General features: G+C 35.3%; 1 protein-coding gene across 1 annotated transcript; it reads right to left on the minus strand.

Moving 5' to 3' along the window:
* Positions 1–6064: 6064 nt before the first annotated feature.
* Positions 6065–19531, minus strand: LOC107788562 (CLIP-associated protein). The gene is made up of 21 exons (XM_016610270.2): positions 19040–19531; positions 15892–16047; positions 15705–15767; positions 15441–15509; positions 15091–15256; positions 14580–14741; positions 14314–14411; positions 12990–13064; positions 12805–12873; positions 12630–12715; positions 11797–11914; positions 11538–11636; positions 11084–11420; positions 9106–10859; positions 8836–8937; positions 8509–8613; positions 8298–8372; positions 8143–8211; positions 7986–8054; positions 7278–7379; positions 6065–6560 (listed from the first exon to the last, which is right to left on the minus strand). The coding sequence occupies exons 1-21, from the start codon at positions 19370–19372 to the stop codon at positions 6399–6401; spliced, it is 4269 nt and encodes a 1422-aa protein (XP_016465756.2). The 5' UTR covers positions 19373–19531; the 3' UTR covers positions 6065–6398.
* Between the last annotated feature and the right edge of the window lie 1819 nt (positions 19532–21350).

Raw genomic sequence — 21350 nt, forward strand, 5'->3', positions numbered from 1 at the left:
CGGGTGACTCGCATGCATTTATTTATATAAATGTCATTCATCATTATTTACTGCTATTTAATGCTACATTCTTTATTCTTAGATCATTGAATATAGATTTATTGTTGTCATTTATTGCGACTCAAATAGTATATGTGATATCCCACTACAAAATCGGTTAATCTATCTTTTGATTATAAATATTGGCTAAGATTAACTCTATTTTATTAGAAAATCTGATTGTTTAAACCTAGATATAATTTTTTGGTCAAACAGTAGTGTGCAACCCACTCCACAGAGTATATAATACTGTTGCAACGTGCAACCTGATCCACATGTAATAATAATATTGTTGCGGCGCGTAACCCGAAATTCAGTATTTGGTTTGGATCCGACTAATTCGAATTCGCTTCGATTTTTTTTATTTTGAGATAAAATGTTTCCTCCCAAATGCAACTTTCTATCCCGAAATATTTAATTAAGAATGAAAAATACTTCCCACTCTATAACAACCTTGAATATAATTGTGTTGGAGATCTGAATACTTCAAACAACGCAACGACATTTGTCTCACCTTCTTGTATTATCCCTTGTTTGTCTCGAGGGGCGGAGGAGGCTAGGTTAGCCGAAAGATAGTTATCAGTTCAAGAACGTAAGATGCCCCTGCTTTTTCAGGGTAAGAACGGGTAGAAAAATGTCTCGAGCCAATGTTCGAATACTCATGCATTACGGCGTTAAAGTAACCCATGCCATACTCTTAGGAAAAGTTCGAGCGATTTTGAATCTTGTTATACAAGCTATGTCCTACACCGATTCTATTTATTATTATTTTTTGGATTTTTGCCATACTATAATATTAAGGCCAGTTTTGTTATAATAACGTTTAATTTGTTTAATCTCCAAAGAGTATGTTGAATGATAAAAGTCTTTGTTTTCTTAATCAAAAGTTTCAAACTCAGAGTTTGATAATGAAATTTGTTCTATCATAAAGCATTTTGACTTCAATAGCGGACATTTACGGTGCAGAATTAGTCGGTGGATTTTAGAAATTGGATAAATTTGTTCATCAAAGTTGAAGTACATGAATTTAGTGGCGGAACTAGAAATTCCTGATTCAAAAAAAATAACAGTAAAAGTTTCTTTAATACTGTTGGTACATTTTGAAAATCGGTCCCGCTAGCTAAATAATACACACACATGTTGGTACATTAGCTCATATTAGACTAAACACGTCAAATTTACTATATCCAAAAGAGTTTCTCCCCTCTTGAACCTAAATATTTATTGAGAAAATCTTACTCACACTCGGTATTTATATCAAATTAATAAATATATGGCATATCTTTCGCATACACTTTTATTACTTAAGCAAGGTTGATTGACATGTTTTCTCAGCATAATTTGGCACTTCACCGTAGTAAATTCGTATAGTTTGATATAAACGTCAAATATGAATAACTTATTTTCATAACCAATCTTACTTTTAGCCGTAAGAAGTCTTTACAGAGACTTGAAATGTTGATATTTAAAATTTACATAATAAACGACTTTACCTTTGATCCTGTGCATTCCAAAACTATACCTGCTTCCTCATACCGACTACCGAGTATCCAAGGGTAGATCCAGAGTATCGGTTGCGGATTCGGATGAGCTATTAACTTTGGTTCAAATTTTGTATTTGTGTTACAAAATTCATTGAATATGGAGTATAATTTATTAGAGGAACAAAAATGTCGAACCCACAAGCTTGTCTAGATCCGTCTCTGCGAGTAACTATACTCATCAAGCTCAGACAGATCAAAAAAATCATCCCATGTTATTTTATTTATGAGTTTAAACCCTAATTACTTTCCAAAAATTTCTACTTTATTGACTACTAGATCACACTCTTAAATGCTCGTTAGATAAAACTTAAACTCCAAACATCCTAAGTGATTCCTATTTTATTGATCACCATGCCACACCTGAAAGATGAATACTGCTTTGGAACAAAATTATTGGTTCTTTTCTCGGAAGGGGGGAGGGGGAAAGGTCAAAGCAGAGTGTTGAGCGTACTATATATTGAATGTAGTAGTGGCAAAATGGATAACAAAAATAGTTATTTACCCATATTATTCATTAAAATTATGGGTTGGATAATAAACTTTTTAAAAGTGGTTCAAATATGGATAAGAACCATATTTTTTAGGGTGAAATTCAATAATAGCCAGATTTACATGTGATAATTGAAAAATTGTCACAGTTTCAAAAGTAATCAAAATTTAGCCATTTTTCATGTAAAGATAAATCTAAACGAAAACACTATTCCAAATCCGAAAAATATTCCAGCATAATATACTAGAGTTCAAATTTTTTACATGTGAACTTCCAGTATAATATACTGGAGTTCCAGCATAATATACTGGTCCAACATAATATGCTGGAAGTTCATACACAGGTGCTCCAATCTCCAGTATATTATGTTGGAACTTTCCGTGTGCTGAAATTCCAGCATAATATGCTAGAAGTTCATACACATGTGCACCAATTTCTAGTATATTATGCTGGAACTTTCCGTGTTGCAGCAAAATAGTGGCTATTTTTCAATGACTTTGCAAACACTGGCTATTTTTCAATTACCAGTCCGAAAACTGGCTAGCCCGTGCTATTTTTACTATTATTCACTTAAAAATAAATAACCAATGAGTTTAACTTTTATATTTGCAGAGACTCAAAAAAATTCTCCCAAAAATATTATATTCAAGAAGGCATGAATAATATGAATATCTATATTATTTGCTGATTAACTCATTTTTTATCTGTATTAAATTTGAGTCGGATCAGATATTTTATCTATTTTTACATTACTTGTTGTAACTCGTTCATACCCGACCCAACCCTTTGCCACCCCTAAATGCACGTTTCCACGTACATCTTTTGTTTTCAGAAGAGCCAGCACTTTATCAGGCTTTTTATTTTTATTATTTTTAGGTGTCAAGTCAACTTAAGCCTCGACTATTATTGAGTTGACAGGAATGACCCTATAAAGGACTGGTCAATAAATATTGTCCCTATTTTTGAATGTATTTAAAAATTATCTTCGGACCCGCACGTCTCTTCAGGAATTTATCATCGGATCGGTAGAGTGTATGCCATATTTACTTTATATATATTGTTAATTAGTAAATTATCCGTGCTTCGCGCAGTCTATAAAAATTTGAATTATTTTATCAAATAAATTTCTAATAACAGAAGATTACAACCAAATTATAATGCATATGTCTAATACATCAAAAGTTATAATATTAAGCAATATTATAGTTATTCATTTGAAACAGATTGGGACATCTTAATTCAATCTAAGAGATATTTGAAAAAAAGTAAATACTTCATTTGAAAATAAATAGTGCAAAAGAATGGAATTTCAATAAAGTGCAAGAATATATATAACCATAAGTGAATTCAGAAAGGAATATGAACTTAAACTTCTCAAAAACCCTACTTTATTTTCCCCATTCAAATTTTAATCTTTCATGAAAGGAACCTAAACCTAAGACGACTATATCCGGCTGATATCAGTGGAAGGGGGAGTACTCTACTTCTAGTGGTTTGCTGCTGCTTCTTTTTTTTTTTTTTTGTGCATTTTTTATCAACCTCTCTCTCCCGACTCCCGTCACTATCAAAAAAATGAGATTAGTGATGGAGCATTAATTTATGTCACTAAACTACGTAATTTCATGGCTAAATAGGATTTCTGTCGCTAAATGTCTAATTTCATCGCTAATCGGTTAATTCTTCGCTAATATTGCCAAGGTAAAACCATCCGTGGCAAATTCCGTTGCTAAAATCAATTTCTTGGGGTGGTATTTTATTTTCTCTTTTAAATTTATAGGAGAAATTTAATGAGATTTAAATAGCATGAGAAAAAAGATCAGTTTATTATATTTAGAGACATATCACGTCATCACTTCTATGATATGGATTATGTATATACATAGGCACTCACGCACGAAAGAATAGAGGATAAAATTTGACTTAGTATAAACAGTAAATTTTGATTGTGCAAAAAACTTTCTTTTAATAAAAATCAATAGTAAGAAAACTGAATTTACACATGCTAGTAAAAATTGGTCAAGAGAACTTTACATTATGATTTGCTATCTCTTCCCACCGTAAATGGTAGTAATCACAAAATCTAAAACTTTTTGCATAAGTAAATAAGATGTCGTAATCCCAACTTATTCATTAGTTTGAAGAATTTGATATACCAAGGACTAACTTCCTTCTATTTTGAATATTTTCTAAAGAATATACTTAAAGAACCTCGGCCCATGCAAAAAGTTCACAAACATTAGTAAAAGAAGAAAGTTTTTTTAAAAAAATGTGCAGTATAGTTGAAGAAAAGCAAAATGGAGAAGATAGATCATCAAAATTATAGGAGATAAATGCATATCTATGAGAGTCAAACCTACTACCTGGAATAAATTACCGGTGTCAGTTCTAAATAAGTTTGTTTAAAAAAATACTCATAGAAGTCATCAAGTCAAGTGAACAATAAGAATCCGGGAGGAGAAAAAAAACACAACATGTAAAAGTATGGTATTCGAAGATCCGTCAGCACCTATCTATTCCTCTTCCATTCTCCTTCATTGTTACAACATTTGGTTAGTGTGCTTTGCGTACCTACATGTTCTCGGAACCAAGGAAAGGTATTAATAATTCTAAAAAATGAACCGTTTCTTGGTAATTGAAAGGTCAACCATTTTTTAGAAGCTAAAAGGTGTCAAAACGGTTGTTTTGTAAAGTCGCACCTTTTAATACATTTTCATACACTTATAAACTTTTAAAATATAAAATAAATAAACCAAAATGGCATAAAAGGCAAAAACAATGACAAAAAAGATAAGTAGGAATCCTACTGTATGAGAAAGCCACATCACCTTCCTTTTCCCCTGCTTTATATTAATATATAAATTGTTCACAAACTTTATTCAATTGGCATGAATTTATACTTGTTCAATTGTTTATCAAACCTCAGTAGATTGACGTAACTTTGCGTTATCTGCAATCGACCTATTTGTTAAATTGTTCATCTAAGCCTACCCGATTGGTATGATTTTGTGTTTGTTCAATGTTCATCAAACTCTACCAGATTAATGTGACTTTATGCTATCTGCATTCGATTTATTTGTTAAATTATTTATTAAAACTTACCTGATTGGCATAATTTTTTGGTGTTGTTCAACAAAATGTTCTTCGAATCTGCAATTTCAATTTTGATCAAACCACTCTCAAATTTGAAATAAAAACTCCAAATGCCAAGGCAAACTATCCCCAATCACCAATCACCAATTTAATTAACTAACACCAAATCAAGAAGACCTACTTCATCTTTTTCAACATTTACTCAGAACCAGCAATAGAATTTTGAGATTTTTAAAGCAAATAACTAAATCAATGTTCAAACTAAAAATTTAAGCATAAATAATCTAACACAAAAATAATTTTAACCACTAGCTTCGAATTTCCAACACAAACAATAATTTTAAGCTTCCAAAATTGAAGAATTACAATGCTCTTTGTGAAGAAGAAGAAGAGATGGAAAAAGAGCTAAATGAACAAATCTCTCACAAGGCAGACAAGAAAAAGAGGCAGAGTTTATTTATTAAATACCACCAATTAAGGGGACATCAGCCAAGAGCATTCTCATTGGGGACATGCCACGCAATTTTTTGACTAATATTAAATCTAAGAAATAGCGAAATTGTTCATATTTACTATGCTCAACAGTCGCTTTGTGCCATCGTAAATACGACTACATGATTAATCTTAAGTAATACTCCCTCCGTTCACTTTTTACTTGTCTACTATACTAAAAATATATTTTCACTTTCACTTGTCCACTATACTAAATTAAAAGAAAGACAAACTTTTTTTCTTGTTTAACCCTTATCATTAATTACTCATTTTCAAACTTATTTCCCAAAACTTTTTGAAAGACTATCATTATTAGGGGTTATATGGTAAACTACATACTATATTTATTAGTATTTTTTAAGGGACGTGAAAAGTCCAAAGGACAAGTAAAAGTGAACGAAGGGAGTAATAACAAACTAAATAAGAGCTGCGAACTTGTATTGTTTCAGGTTACAATGATTTACTCCAATGTATAAACAATCTTCCAAAAACTGTTCATTACCCTGAGCACAAAGTTCACCATTGTACAATATCACATTTGTTCCCAAACCACTCTCCTTCAACTCCCCAGCCAATTAAGTGAAAAGAAAAAAAGAAGAAAAGGAAAAATATAAAAAGAATACAACCTCACCCACCAAAAAATTACACACATTCACACAGATATACAAGAGACATCAAATATTGAATCACAAAATTCAACTACACACATCAACCTACAATAAATCCCCAAAAAGCTACACCAGCTAACTTTGGCTTGCCTCTACAGGAGTACCAGTTCTGGCCTGTGATATTCGATTTGCATAAATGGTCACCAATCGTAACTGCGTGCTGTTCAGCCCTTCCAAGTATGGCATAAATGCTTTGCCCAGCATAATGTATATGTCAACCAAACAGAAAACAACAGTCTGCCACCCAAGAAAAATTACGTATGTCAAAATATAGCTAGAGGAGACGTAAAACTACAACCGTGAAAATACTTTTGGGCTAGACGTGGTTTGAAAATCACATATATACAACTAAAATGAAATTCAGTACAAAAATTATTGTTTAAGTGCTTCATGAGGATTCATTCCAATTTTTATTTACTAGGTTCGAATCCCTAATTCTAGTCTAGGTATGCAGGACAACCCTCAAACGGAATTGCTTTTGCTATTCTTTACACCAACCTGCAACCTATCATACATTAAGGGCAAACTGATAGGTAGAGGAGTATCCCTGCAGGCTATCTAGTTATCTCCAGTTCTCCACAATGTAAAGAAAACCAGCAAGATATGCACATAGCGACATACTACAGAAGCTACATATCATTTCCTACGCCAGCTTGCGCGCACCTCGATATTCCACCGGGTACCTGCCACTTCCCACCAGCACAGGGTACCGGCTAACTCTGCCCATCAAGGCTTGGGCAGATGGGGAAGAAATTACCTAGTGAACCTGATATCTCATGGTTCTCCTCCCACTTCATTGACTACTAGGCCAAACCCTCGAGTGCATCATTTCCTACTTTCTTTTCAAACTACGATGAAGCAGATGAATAATTACTGAATATCTTTAATTCTGCTACTCCATTCGTCTTCTCTGAACACAACAGCTGAAAAACACAGGAAAACAGTGAATTTCACCTTGCGGACATCAGCACTCTGGTTTCCAAAAGCATCAAACAGGGAAGGCAAGAATGAAGGTAGCTGAGACATCAATTCCTCCTGGGAGAGCCTCCCAACAAGCTGAAAAAAGAGACAAGAAATCCACATTAGAAACCAATGATAGCATTCCGAGCTTGCATATATTAGCGAAAAACATAACTTCCTCTATGACAAAATAAGACCCCAAGGTTATACCTTGACACTAAAAACTCTTCAAACCAATAATTTTACTAATCACTACATCCTAGTAAACAAATCTTGTAAAGTCATGATGGTACCGCATGAGTTAGTCACATGTGCTTAGAACTAAAAGTTGCATAATAAGATGAAAACTTTAGTATAATCTGTTACATTGCTTCAAAGAACAAGGACAAAGTCATAACTGCTAGGGACGAGGTAAATGCTGAATGGCCCATGTCATTGCAAAGAAGGAAAAAAACTGAAAATTTCCTCCTTTGACTGGATTTCAACAAGATAGTCTAAAGTAGTACAGAATGCCGCCAACAAAACATAGCCCTTGCCCCCCCCCCCCAACAGTACATGTATGGATGATTTCAACTCTAAGCACAACATAAGAAACTGGAAAAAAAGGATGAATTGATAAAAAAGAGAGCAAACTTAATGTAGCCAAGAAAACACCAAATTAAGCTAGTTGGACGAATTGAAACAAACTTAATCAATGATCACCTTTGTCAACGAATTTATACAAGTTACAAGAGTCTTCTCGTCTTCGGTGACAAGCAAAGGAACAATAACCTGCAATACCAACTATAAGACAATGCAAGAACGACCAGCTCATGATCAAAGGAAAGTAGTAATTCACTCAGTACAATCCAGCACTTACACTTAAGCATCTGAACGGGTCGTACTGGGACAAAATTGTAGTTAAACAATTCTCGGCTTCATTCGCAACCTAAATGATGTTACAACACATTAAGCAAAGAGGGAAACGAAAAGTTATAATACAATATTTTCAGCCAAGCCCAAGCGGAAGTTTACTTTTGCAACATCATCCTTGGTCACGTGGAGCAGCTTTTCAATTATGATCTCAACTGAGTCCTCCATAGCATTTTTCTGGAACAACAGATTGATAATGGAAAGAGAAAAGGTAAGATGTGTGTAGAAGACAACTGCTCCTCTTAATTTAGAAAAGGGAGGATCAAAGGGGATGGAATTCCACAAGTGACCACTGAAAAGACAGCCAACATACCTGATTCTTCAGCATTTCAAGAATCAGAGATAGGGCAAGTTCCCTTGTCAATGACTCAGAATCATCTAACACCTCAAGCACAGCAGTTAATATCTGATTGAAGTACTGCACAAAACAAAAGATGACATGTCATGAAATCCATATCCTTTTTTACTTTTATTAGAGTACTAATCCAAAGGAACACAAATTAAGCTCCAACCATTTGGAATGTGATTCGACTACTAGACAGAAAAGCAGTGAATTAGACTATGATCCTGGGTCTTGCATAAGAATCCGAAAATCAATATTAATTGACTAAATATCAACAGATTTCAATGGCAAATATACCTTGCTCCAGATGGATTGATCATTAGCAACAGAAGCTTCGACCAATTGTTCAAGTGCATCACGCTTGTTAGCAGAAGGACTTCCATCATTACCATTGCAAATCTACCCAAAAGTGGAAGATAAAGCAGCGTAAGAATACTGAAGGTTTTTATCCTCTAATTATTACAAAATTAGACTTGAGAAATCATCTAAAAGATTCTTCATGATGGAAGTAAAACGTGACAATATAGCACAACCTGCACAGATGGACCACACAAAAAAAAAACTCACCAAGTGAAGAATATGAGGGATGCTTGGTCCAGTTTCTAGAGTTGAATTTATCTTGAGAGCAGAGAGTTTTAGGTGATTAGGCCCCAGATTAGATGAAGATCCATTATCAACTAGCTCATTGCCGTCCAGATGAGGAATGGAGGTCTGTTCTATGTTTGAGCTGTTATCCTTGCTTTCCAATGTCCATAATGCGTTATTCTCACTTGTGGTAAGGGCCCCAAATTTCAAATCCTTGGCTTTTGAAACAGGAGGATCAGTGTTGGAACCAGTTTCCACACCACGATAGAAGTCCTGAGTACCATCAGACAACTGACCAATAGATCTAGTCATATAGGTTGGGTCTTGAAGAGAATTCCACTTTCTGATGCTATCAGAATCAACTGCACCCCCAGAATACCTTCCAAATAGATTACTCTTCGTTGAAGTGCCAATATATCCCTCTTCAGATGATGTTCCAACAACATCAGATGGATCATAAGAAGACTTGGAACGTTGTCTATCTTTCTTGCTCTGCAGGAAATTCATCAAATCCACTTCTATACGAGGCGTGCACTTTTTAAGAGCTCGTCTTAATGAATTTTGTTCTTCAACCGATAAGCTAAGAATGAAATTGAGAACTGCTGTCGAGTCGAAGTGTGTGTACATTGATATAATGCACGAAATAGCTGCTTCTTTCAGTTTGGTATTTTTATCATGGATCAATGGTGTCAACTTAGCAAGCCATAACTTGAGGATGCCAATGTTAGCAGCACCTTCAGAATTTGAAGGATGCTTGTTAAATGAGCCAATTGCAAACTCAATTACTGCGAGTTTAGCCTTTGGGGACCGCTGTTCATCTAATGAACGGAGCAAAGCTGGCAAAAGGGTATCTATCCCATATGTCTTGCTAACTATTTCAAGGGTAGTTGAGCAGGGCTGCCTCACCAATTCCTTGGGATCAATTAACCGTGAGAAAACATGTGGCAAGATCCTCTCTACATAACTTTCAAATGGCTTTCTGCAAGCAGGAATAAGATCTGCAAGGGTTGAAAGTGCTGCCTGTGCGACCTTATGATGGGGATCATCAAGATGCTGGAAAAACAATTTCATAACCTTCTCAAAACTCTGAGTTGTTTCTTGAATACCTCTAGGGCCCTGCTGTAGCAAAGACCGGAGATAGCTGAATGCAGCAACCCTGGCTTTCCAATCTGAAGTAGAACTGAGACCCTCACTTAATGCATCATTTAGTGAAGCTGGACCATCCACATAACTAGATACATCTCCTAGTGGAAGCTGACTGTCATCAAAGCTCCTCCTCCTGCTAGCTGACATTCTTCCTGCTGCATTCTTTTTTAAGAGAGGACGTTGAAAATTGGGAACATGATTATTATGGGAGTCCCTAAAGTTAGTATCTCTGTACGGTGTCTCTAAGTATTGTCTGTCAGCACGAGAGTTCATAAACCGCCTAATGTCTCTCAGCTCAGCATTCTCTTCAACAAGTCCTCTATCCTGTGGTTTCTCAGAAGCTCTTCTTGCAGTGTAGGAGTTGAGTGCAGAAAAAGACTCATGATCCGTACTACTTCGATATGATGCTTTAGCTGAATCCTTTGAGGCCTGGATCTGAGTGATGATATCAGACAAAACCAACCCACCACTGCGATTATTTCCTTTAGTCATAGCAGATGGTGCATCAACCAGTAAAGCATTAGTAAGACTAGTTGATGCAGGAACAGCAAGAGGGAACGGTGGATCACGGGATGAGGGCGGGTCAACTCCTGCACTAGGGGACAATATAAGAACATTTTAAGCTGTTCAATAAAAACTCAAAAGTTACAGCAGTAGTTCAAATTTATTTTTAGCAGAATCATCAAACTGCATGCAGATGACCTTTCACTGTGTCAATTAATTAAACACATCAAGCTTTTCTTCATGAAATCAGTAATTACTTAACACATCAAGTTTCAGGATGCAGAAGAATAATGGAAGAGGAAACAATCACCTAGATCCAAACTAGAGGAGCGACTTTTCTCAGATACATCTAGCCCTTTGAGCAGGTTTTCTATAGCAAAAACTTTCTGTTTACTGGCATGAAGTACACTTTCCAGGCTACGTTCCACTCCCACAGGCTTTGCTTGTGGCAAAAGCAGCCCAGAGGACAAGGACGTCCCTGAAGACAAATTAGCACTTCTATCCATGGCAACTATTGCAGACGTTCCATAACCAGGTAGATGTGAAGAAGCAGATGTTTGAGAAGCAAGTGAGAACTGTGAACTCCTTTCTCGAACAGAGGGAGAAGCATGTCGTTTATGAATACCACCATCTTCCTCATTTATGATCTGCAAAAAAGATCAACTTTAGTCCACAACATCGCCTTTGAAGACTGATCTGGAGTATATGACAATCATCTGCCCTGGAAGGATGCTGGGAGCAATTTAGAAGAGAAAAGACAGTACCCTTTGGATAGCAGGATCAAAGGACATAAACAAACGCCTAGAACGTTCTGGCCAAGTTCTTGCAAACATTCTGTACAAAGTTCTTGCAGTTGATCGTACCTGTTGTTAAAGCTAAGTGATAAGAATTGCCAACAAGAGATCTTGAATCGAAGTTGAGGGGTTGGGGCGGGGGGAGATGGGTGATGCAAACGCAAGGTATACATGCAGATAATTATGCAAAATCTGTAAAAATATGATACTCAGAGTTTAACATGCATACCTCACTCATTGCATCAGCGACACAACATTTTATAAGGTCTTCATAAAGCTCAGCTGAACGTTGTACCTCAGATGCATCAGGCCAATGTTCAAGGATCAGAAGTGCATACTCACAGCATCTGTCGTCGAACATAATCAGAAGATGGAACAGCACTTTAGAGAATTAAATACAAAATCATTTTTTTATAACCATGGTGTCCGGGTCATCTTACACGCGCCAGTGTTATCAAAGGCGAAAAGCGCAAAAACATTCTAAGGTCCTCTGGGGCTTTAAGCGCAAAGCGCAAATAAAGCATGGGCTTTAATGAAAAAGGGCACAACTGGAAAAAGTAAAAAATATGCATATGTAGTCTAAGAACAATAATTATAAGCATGAATAACAAATATATGGACAAAGAAATTGAAAAATAAAGATTACAATAAAGTGAAATATCAATTATTTAGTGTTGCCTTTTCAGGATTACGCTCATTGGCAATTAAAAGTATGTCTTAGAGCTTTGATGCGACACTGAAGCGCCCACAAAGCGAGGCGAAGCGCTCAACATGTTTTGAGCCTCGCTTTCAGGGCTTAAGCGCGCTTTAAGCGCGCCTTTGACAACACTGACGCACACCTCGACTAATTCCACGGGATACCTGCTACCTCCGAGGTACGAGGTAACTCTATCCACCAAGGATTGGACAGATGCAAGGAAATCACCTAGTGTTTTTGCCTCGGCTGAGATTTTGAATCTGAGACCTCATGGTTCTCAACCCACTTCATTGACCACTAGACCACGCCCTTAGGGGGAAATTAAATACAAAATTAAGATGTGTCAGCTAGAAGTAGTATCAAACCTTGCACGAAGTACTGCATTTCTGTCATTCTTTGCAGAATCAGCTATACGAGGAAGTGCTCGACCAACTTTGCAGTTGCGCAACATCTGAAACGGAAAGAGAAAAAAAACAAATGATTGATAGATACTGTAGGTACGAGCCAGAAAACAGATTCAAGAATCACATAAAGCATTACCGTCTTTATGCAGTTATCAGCAGATTCTGCAATTACAAGAACAGTTATCACAACAAGCTTGAAAAGAACCTGAAGTTCAATGAGGATGTCATAACCTTGCGCAAGTTAGAGCAAATGTAATCCTTTCTCCCTAATAAAATGATCAGAAGTATAAGCACATGGATAACTATATAACTTGTTCTCACCGGAATGAACATCTCAGCACATGCCTCAAAATCTCCCAACAGCTCTTTTGATAAGAAGTTCAGTAAGTGACATGCCTACCATTCACATAAGACATTGGATTAGCCTTCATGAGTGTCAGAACTCAGAACTTTTCTTGAATAAGTAAGAACTCGGAACATTGTAAATGTCGATGCACAGCAATCGAGAATGAAACGGAAGTTTAAGCTAATCCATCACCAATAAGCAAAAGCATGCAGTTAAACAAGCACCTTGCCTGCATGGTAAAAACATGCAGGTATATATGCATCTATATTGACGACAAATTTGAGAAACTTACACAGTACTCACACTTCCTCTCTTTTTTTCACCTTTCTACTCAATAACGACCAAAGTAGAATGTCTAGTTGTCTACTCCACTTTACTTTTAGCAGATCCTTTTTTCATTTTTCACTAAATTGGATTCCCAAATCTCACTGAAAATTTACTGCTCTTTCTATCTGAGACAAGAAATGTAGTCAAAATGCATTAGAGATGTAGCCCTTGCATGCCTAGGTGTAGCCCTAGCCCCTGGATAAATGCAACAAAAAAAGAAAGGGGAGAGTCTCTTTGACTCCTTTGAGGCCTCTGTAAATGTGCAAGTACTTCCTAGAACAGAAAACCGAAAGGATGGAACTAGACCGTAATCAGTGTTGGCCACATAGAGCAACACATGCTAAAAGAAACTTCAATATCATGTCCATATTGACTTAACAGTGCTCAATTAAATGAATCAGGTGTCATGCTCCGACTTATTTGATCATAACTGTTTAAAGAATTCCGGTTTCAAACTGAAAGGAGGAAAGGATTATATAAACCCAATTTTCAGCTTAGGTGCTCTCTGCATAATTGAGATGTCTCACATATTAAACTAAGAATACAGCTTTTAGAGTATTATTTCTGAAAAACAAAAGAAGCAACTGAAATGACAAATTCCTGTGATATACAAGGCATTAGCAGGGTATTTCTTTTATTTTAGTAAGCCATTAGCTGCTATATTACTGGACTAGGATACGGGAATAGGAATATAAAATCAACTTCTACTAGGTTTTCATTGTATCTGACCGGTCCATAAGGAGGTAACCCCAACACATTTCAGACAGGTGCATCATGGTAAATGAAAGTCAGGCTAATAAATGTGGCACAGCATAGTTCAGTAAACTAGAAATAAAAAGAACAAGTATCTCATAGGACACATACTTATCAGAAAAAGTATCTCATAGGGCACATCTCAGAAAAAGTATCTCATAGGCAGACAAGCATAATATATGACAACATAAAGAAGTAGCCAGTGTTATGAAATCAAACCTGTTTTATTATGCTGGATCTCCTATCAGATAACTGTGTGCTCAAAGGGCCAACAAGTTGCTTTAGAAGTCCACGAAAACAAGGATAATCAGCTGCACCTAATGGAACAGAATAAAAGATAACATGCATTACCAACTGCACTGTCTTAAGCACATAAGGACACAACATAAGAAGATGCCACTATAAGAACATATGGAAGTGTTACACATTATTTCAACAAAGGAAGGGAAAGGTCATTATGTGAAAGTGCAAAGCTGGTAAAATACCTCCAATAACAAGCGCTTCAACTCTTTGCATAGCGGCAATACGGATAGACCAATCTTTCTCTGGTACAAGGGTAGAGGCAATATTCTCGAATTCCCTTATCAGTTCCTTTTCTGAATACACTTTAATTGGATCGACAGGCTTTTCTGTAATATCACTATCCCCTGCACAAGAACAGAGATCAAACTAAAATCATATTAACATGTAAAAACCATAGACTATCCGTTTGCATTATTTGATTGCATAATGTCTCCCTTCTGTACCATTTTTTTGCTCAAATTACCATTTGTCGCAAAAATTGCTCACAGACAAATAATCTCACAATCTCATAACAAGGAGAACATTTTTCTATGCTCATGAACCTGCTGCACATGCACATAGGACATGCAAACAACAATGAAGGCCAACTAACGCAATCTTGGAAACATTTAGTCCAATAACATGGTAACTGGATGCTAAAATAAGCTTAACATGACATAAAAGTTTAATTGTGATAATAGTGCATATACATACCTCCAAAGAGAGACACCTCTCTTGTTGAACGCTTTGCCTTAGGACTGCTTTTCTTGGAATTAAGGCTAGCAGATCTCACCTCACCAGCTGAATAATTACTTGAGATTCCATCAGTAGATCGACTTTTAGGCTCAATCTTCTCAAGTCTGGCATTAATATCTTTTAGCTGCAGTCAGTAAACAAGTCAAAACAAACATTGAGCAGACCTTTTGTTTACCACATCACCTTCTATTGACCAAGTAAAGCACAAGCTAAAGTTGGAAGAAAACTCAGTTTACCACGCACCATGCAGGATGTTCAAGAAAAGAATCTATTTGCTAGAATGAGATCATCTAAAGCTAAAGGCTTACCAACATGGAAGGAAGATGATGGCGCTGAAGCTCATCGCGGAACTGGGGTCCAACCTCTGAATACATCTCCTGCAAACAGGAAATATGGGGAGATAATTATCAAACAAAAGAAAATGGAAAGAGTAGTCTAGGTTTCTTTCTTTCGGGAAAGGAAGAGTAGCCTGTTAACGACATAATAATTGGTTTGTCAAGGCACTGAAGACTAATTAAGAAAAGCAGTTTGACCAAACACAGGAAATTGAGAAAAGATATCAGTTTAACTACCTCAATACATGATATGGCTGCTTCCCTTACTCCATGATTAGGATCATTCAACATTTGCAAAATCTGATGATAGCAGCAAAGAAAAAGTATGTTTAGAACTTTTTTATTTACAAATGAAAACCCATCACATGTTTAGCTATATATGTGCTAGTAAATGATATTAAAATAAATATATCTATTAACATACAGGAGGAAGAATAGCCCGTTGAAGGGGTAGCTCGGTCGATGCAAAAAGACCAATTGCCGATGTAAGAGTACGAGCAAATTCTTCTCGAACTTTAAAGCTTTTGTGCATCCAAGCACAAGACCCAGCTCTCTCAACTATAATTGTTGGTGAAGAAACCTGGTGAGAATATAACAATCAACCAAATCATTTTCTAGTTTTTTACCCTCATCATACCAAAAAAATTAGAAAGAAGAGATTAAATGATTTGTGATGCTCGTGTAACTAACATACGAGTGACGAAATATCTAATACTCCCTTTGTCCCAATTTATGCGTCATGCTTCTCTTTTTAGTATGTCCCAAAAGAATGTCATACTTCCTTATTTAGGAACAATTTAACTTTAAACTTCTCATTTTACCTTAATGACATGATTTATGGCCACAAAAATTTCTCAATCTTGTTTTAAAACCACAAGTTTCAAAAGTATTTTTTCTTAAACTCCGTGCCTAATCAAACATCACCACATAAATTGGGATAGAGGGAGTAATTGTTTGAATTTCTCATTACTAAGTATATTTCACAGCAAAACTCGGAAGAAAAAAACAAATAAATAAATGAACTAGTGGTCCAAAAATCCCCTCAAGGTGTGAAGTACTTTAGTTGGAGAAAAAATGTATTTACACATACAAACATTTTTTTGATAAGGCACACATACATCCCGTCATCCCAGTAGTAGTAGTGGTGGTGGTGTCATTCTCGTATTTCCATATTGTTAGATTTTTATTACTATCTGACAATGTTGTGTTTTCGGTTTTACTATTATCTTGTTGTTGTTACTGCTTCTTTAACTTTTTCACGGTTGCATATCTTTTCTCTATACTGATGTGATTATGCATGCTTGCTCTATCGGAAACAATCTCTTTACCTGCACAAGGTAGGGTAAGGTTGCGTACTCTCTACGCTCCCCAGACCCCACTTGTGCAATTACATTGAGTATGTCGTTGTTGTTGTTGTATTACACATACAACATTAGTTTTTTCCATTATGAGAACATATATGATAATTTTGAAAAGGTTTGTTTGCATTACAGATCATTTAGAGTTGGTCATATGATCAAGAAAGGTGATATGTCTCAAAACTGGTAATTACTATGATATTAACATTCCAAATTATAGAAGAATCAACTGTAGTGTGTGGCACTGTTCTCTCTCTCTCTTTTCATCTGTGCACGTTTGTGCGAGCACATGGGAGGAATATGAATACACAACATATATCTTGAATTTTTTACTCTGATCATCTTAAATTAATTTTTCACTACTGAAAAGAATCAGTCATACAAATTTTTGTTTCTTTTTTTCTTAAAGTTCCCAATAACTAGGGAAGTTCCATATGGACAGTGAGGCTATTGAGATTGAAACTGTATTAATGCAGCTTAAATTGTGGTTCTTGAAAACTGCACTGTTCCTTGGAAACATACAATTTGTCTTCCTTTTTTGAACATAGAATCAGTTTTCTTATCCTTTTCCTCTTCACATATTTCAGCTCAACAACCATACCAACCACCAAATCTTTTTCCTCCCAACCAAGAAAAAAAGAATAGAACAAAACAAAGAAATTCCAAGGCAGCAATTGAACCAACCCCTATTAATTAAATGTCTATGTAATATGACTCAATTGCAAATAGACCCCTGTATTTCAATACCATACACTTAAGCCCCTCATATAATATAAACATACACAAATTAACATCAATTCACAAAAGAAAGTTCGCCAAAAAAGAAATTCCAACCATCATTTGAACCCACCCTTATTAATTACTCCCTCTGATTCAACTTATGGGGCAGATTTTTTTTTGTCTATCAAAAACAATGACACTTTTCTATATTTAAAAATAATATGCTCATTTTACCCTTAATGAGATAATTTGTGACCACACAAATTTTTAATATCTTTCTTCCTTAAACTCCGTGCTCCATCAAAAAGCACCACATAAATTAGGACGGAGGGAATAGTAAATTACTCTAAACAACCTTGTAACATTATAATTTATACAATTGCATATAAACTCCTTAATTTCAATATCACACTCAAATTAACATCAATTAAGCCAAAAACAAAACTTTCACCTCAATAAAACCAAAAAGAAGATCAAATTCCAGTTAACAAACAGACTATCTTTTGATACACTTCTTAGTTAAAGAACATGACAAAAATCACTAAATCAATTCCTCATCTTTGGGATAAGTTTAAGACAGTCCCTTAAGTATATACTCTTCAGCTTAAATTTAACTTGCAGATACACTCCTGTCTTTCAATATACACAAATTAAAATCAATTAAGGCAAAAACAGAACTTTCACCTCAATAAAAGAAAAAAGAACAACACATTTCTATATTTAGAAACAATTTAACTTTGAACATCCTATTTTAACCTTAATGAGAATGTTTTTATAGCCACATGATACACTTCTTCGTTAAAGAACATGACAAAATCAGTTCCTTATCTTTGGGGGAGGTTTAAAATAGTCCCTTAAGTATACACTCTTGAGCACTTTTGGTCTCCTTCAAATATTTAACCTCAATTCAGCCAAAAAACAAAACTTTCACCTCAATATTTGAAAATAATATAACTTTAAATTTCTTATTTTACCCTTAATTAGAAAGTTTTGTAGCCACGCAAATGTTATGCCATGTTTAAAACCACAAGTTTCAAAAATCTTTCTTTCTTTCTTAAACTCGATGCTGAGTCAAACGGACATAAATTGGAATGAATAAGTAGTAAATTACTCTAAACAATCCCGAAACATTACACAATTTCATATACACTCCGGTATTTTAAAAATATACACAAATTAACATAAATTCAACCACAAAAAAGGGATCTTTACACAGATAGTATGTCAGATTCATCGTTTACTTTTTCTAGTGCATATACATGAATTATACATACACTGATTATATATGGTTATACACATATTATACATAAATTATATATACATTATACATTTGCCGGCTATTTTTAGTTTAAGCGGTTGGATGAGTTATTAGATTTAATTCCTCAGAAGAAAAAAAACTCTACCTCAATAAATTCGAATGAAGTTAAGAAAGGTAAAAACAAAACAAAAAATTGATCAAAATTCCAGTAATGCAACCATGCGAAATGCAATTACCTCCATTAAGGTAAGCAATAACCGCCTCGCGGAATCTCTAACGGGCTGTTTTGCATCGCCCAATCGTTCGACAACAGCTGGCAAGAGCGCATTGAAGTGAAGCTTGAAGTATTCACCGGAGAGAACAGCAGCAGACGCAAGCGACATAAGTGCGCCTTGAGAAACTCTAAAATTGTTGTCTTTTAAGAGATCTAAGCAGACGTCGACGAGCGAGGTGACTTCGGAAGACGATAGGGTTTTTCGCGAAGCTTCGAGAAGTGTGTGGAGATGTTCTACTCCCGCCATTCGAGACTTCGTGTCCTTTGCACGCGCCAACTCCAGCGCCGCCTCCATCTGGAGAAGGCTTTACTCGGGGCTCCGATCTGGTTAAACGGGTCAGATCTGTGAAGGAATTGAAAATGGTGGATTGAGAAAGTGTGCAGACAGTGAGAAAGAAAATGGAAAGAAGAGTAAAATGAGTTAGCAACAGAAGTGGTAAGAAAATTTAACACACATGGTGGGGTTTAGGGGAGGGGTGGGTTAAGTGGGGGACTGGGTGTTGCTAGATTAACGGAAGATAAGATATTAATTTACTCCATATAATATCTATGGATCTGTCATATGTGGAGAGTGTTTTATTTGTTGTTATTAGTTACGAAATAAAAATAATTTAGTAAAATATAAATAAGAAATAGAGATAGAGATAAGGAGTATTTTTTTGTGTGTGTCTTTTCACATTTACTAGTCTTTTATAAGCATAAAAATGAAGATTATTATAATAAAATAGTGTAAGGAATAGACATAAAGTATAAAAATCTATTCACAAACTATTCATACATGTACTTCATCCACGTACTATTTATAATACTTCCCCTGGGATGGCCATGTAAAAAAATTATGCATCATTAAGAGCTTAATAGGAAAAAATATTGGAGTTATTTGTAATACGCATTACTTGTTGCATCATTAAAAATTTTACCAAGAAAATTCAATGGGACAAAAGCTTAGTTAAGAAAAAAAAAAGTACAACGCGTATTTTTACTCCCTCTGATTAAAATATCACTTAAGGTCTCAGAGACGTCACATTCTAATCTTGTATATTAACTTCTCAAATGTTGAGGTTGGTAATGCCTTAGTAAAGAGATTCGCCAAATTATTACTTGTTGAACATTTATTTCACCATTCTTTTGAAGATCATGAGTGAAGAAGAATTTTGGTGAAATATGTTTTGTTCTGTCTCCTTTAATGTATCAACATTTTAGTTGAGCTATACATGCAACATTGTCTTCATACAATATTGTTGGAATATTTTCTCTCAAAGAAAGACCACATGTTTCCTGAATGTGTTGAGTTATTGATCTCAACCAAACGCATTCTCGACTTGCTTCATGAATGGCTATTATCTCTGCATGATTTGAAGAAGTAGCAACCGTAATCTGTTTCGTTGAACGTCATGATATGGTTGTACCTCTACATGTAAATAAGTAGCATGTTTGAGATAGAGCTTTATGTGATCAGATAAATATCCACGTCTGCATAACCAACTAATGCTGACTTGGATTCATTTGAATAGAATAAACCCATATCAATGATCCCTTGCAAGTATCTAAATATATGCTTAATACCATTCCAGTATCTTTGTGTTGGGGAAAAACTAAATCTTGCTAACAAGCTTGCTAAGAAAGCTATATCTAGTCGAGAATTGTTGGCAAGATATATTAACGCCCCAATTGCACTAAGATATGGTATTTCGGCACCAATAAGCTCTTCATCATTTTTATGAGTTCGGAATGGATATTTATTTATATCAAGTGTTCTTACAACCATCGGGTTACTCAATGGATGCGTTTTATCTATATAGAATCGCTTTACGATCTTTTCGTTGTATGTTGACTGATGAACAAAAATTTCATCTTTCATATACTCAATTTATAGACCAGGACAGAATCTCGTCTTTCCAAGTCTTTCATTTCAAATTCTTTGTTCAAACAATCTACAGCGTTTGGAAGCTCCCCACGAGTTCCAATGATATTTAAATCATCAACATATACGGTAATTATAACAAATTCAAATCCAGAGACCTTTTTATAAAGACATAAGGACAAATTGGATCATTCTTATACACTTCTTTCAACAGGTACTCACTCAGGCAATTATATCACATGCGCCCTTATCGTTTCAATCCGTATAAGGATTTCTGAAGCTTTATTGAACAAGTTTCTCGAAAACTTTTATATGCTTCGGGCACTTTAAATCCTTCAGGAGTTTTCATAAAAAAATTATTGTCTAATGAGCTATACAAATAAGATGTGACAACATCTATTAGACGCAT

The sequence above is a fragment of the Nicotiana tabacum genome, chromosome 17 (assembly GCF_000715075.1).
Source record: "Nicotiana tabacum cultivar K326 chromosome 17, ASM71507v2, whole genome shotgun sequence".
In the NCBI taxonomy this organism is placed as follows: domain Eukaryota; kingdom Viridiplantae; phylum Streptophyta; class Magnoliopsida; order Solanales; family Solanaceae; genus Nicotiana; species Nicotiana tabacum.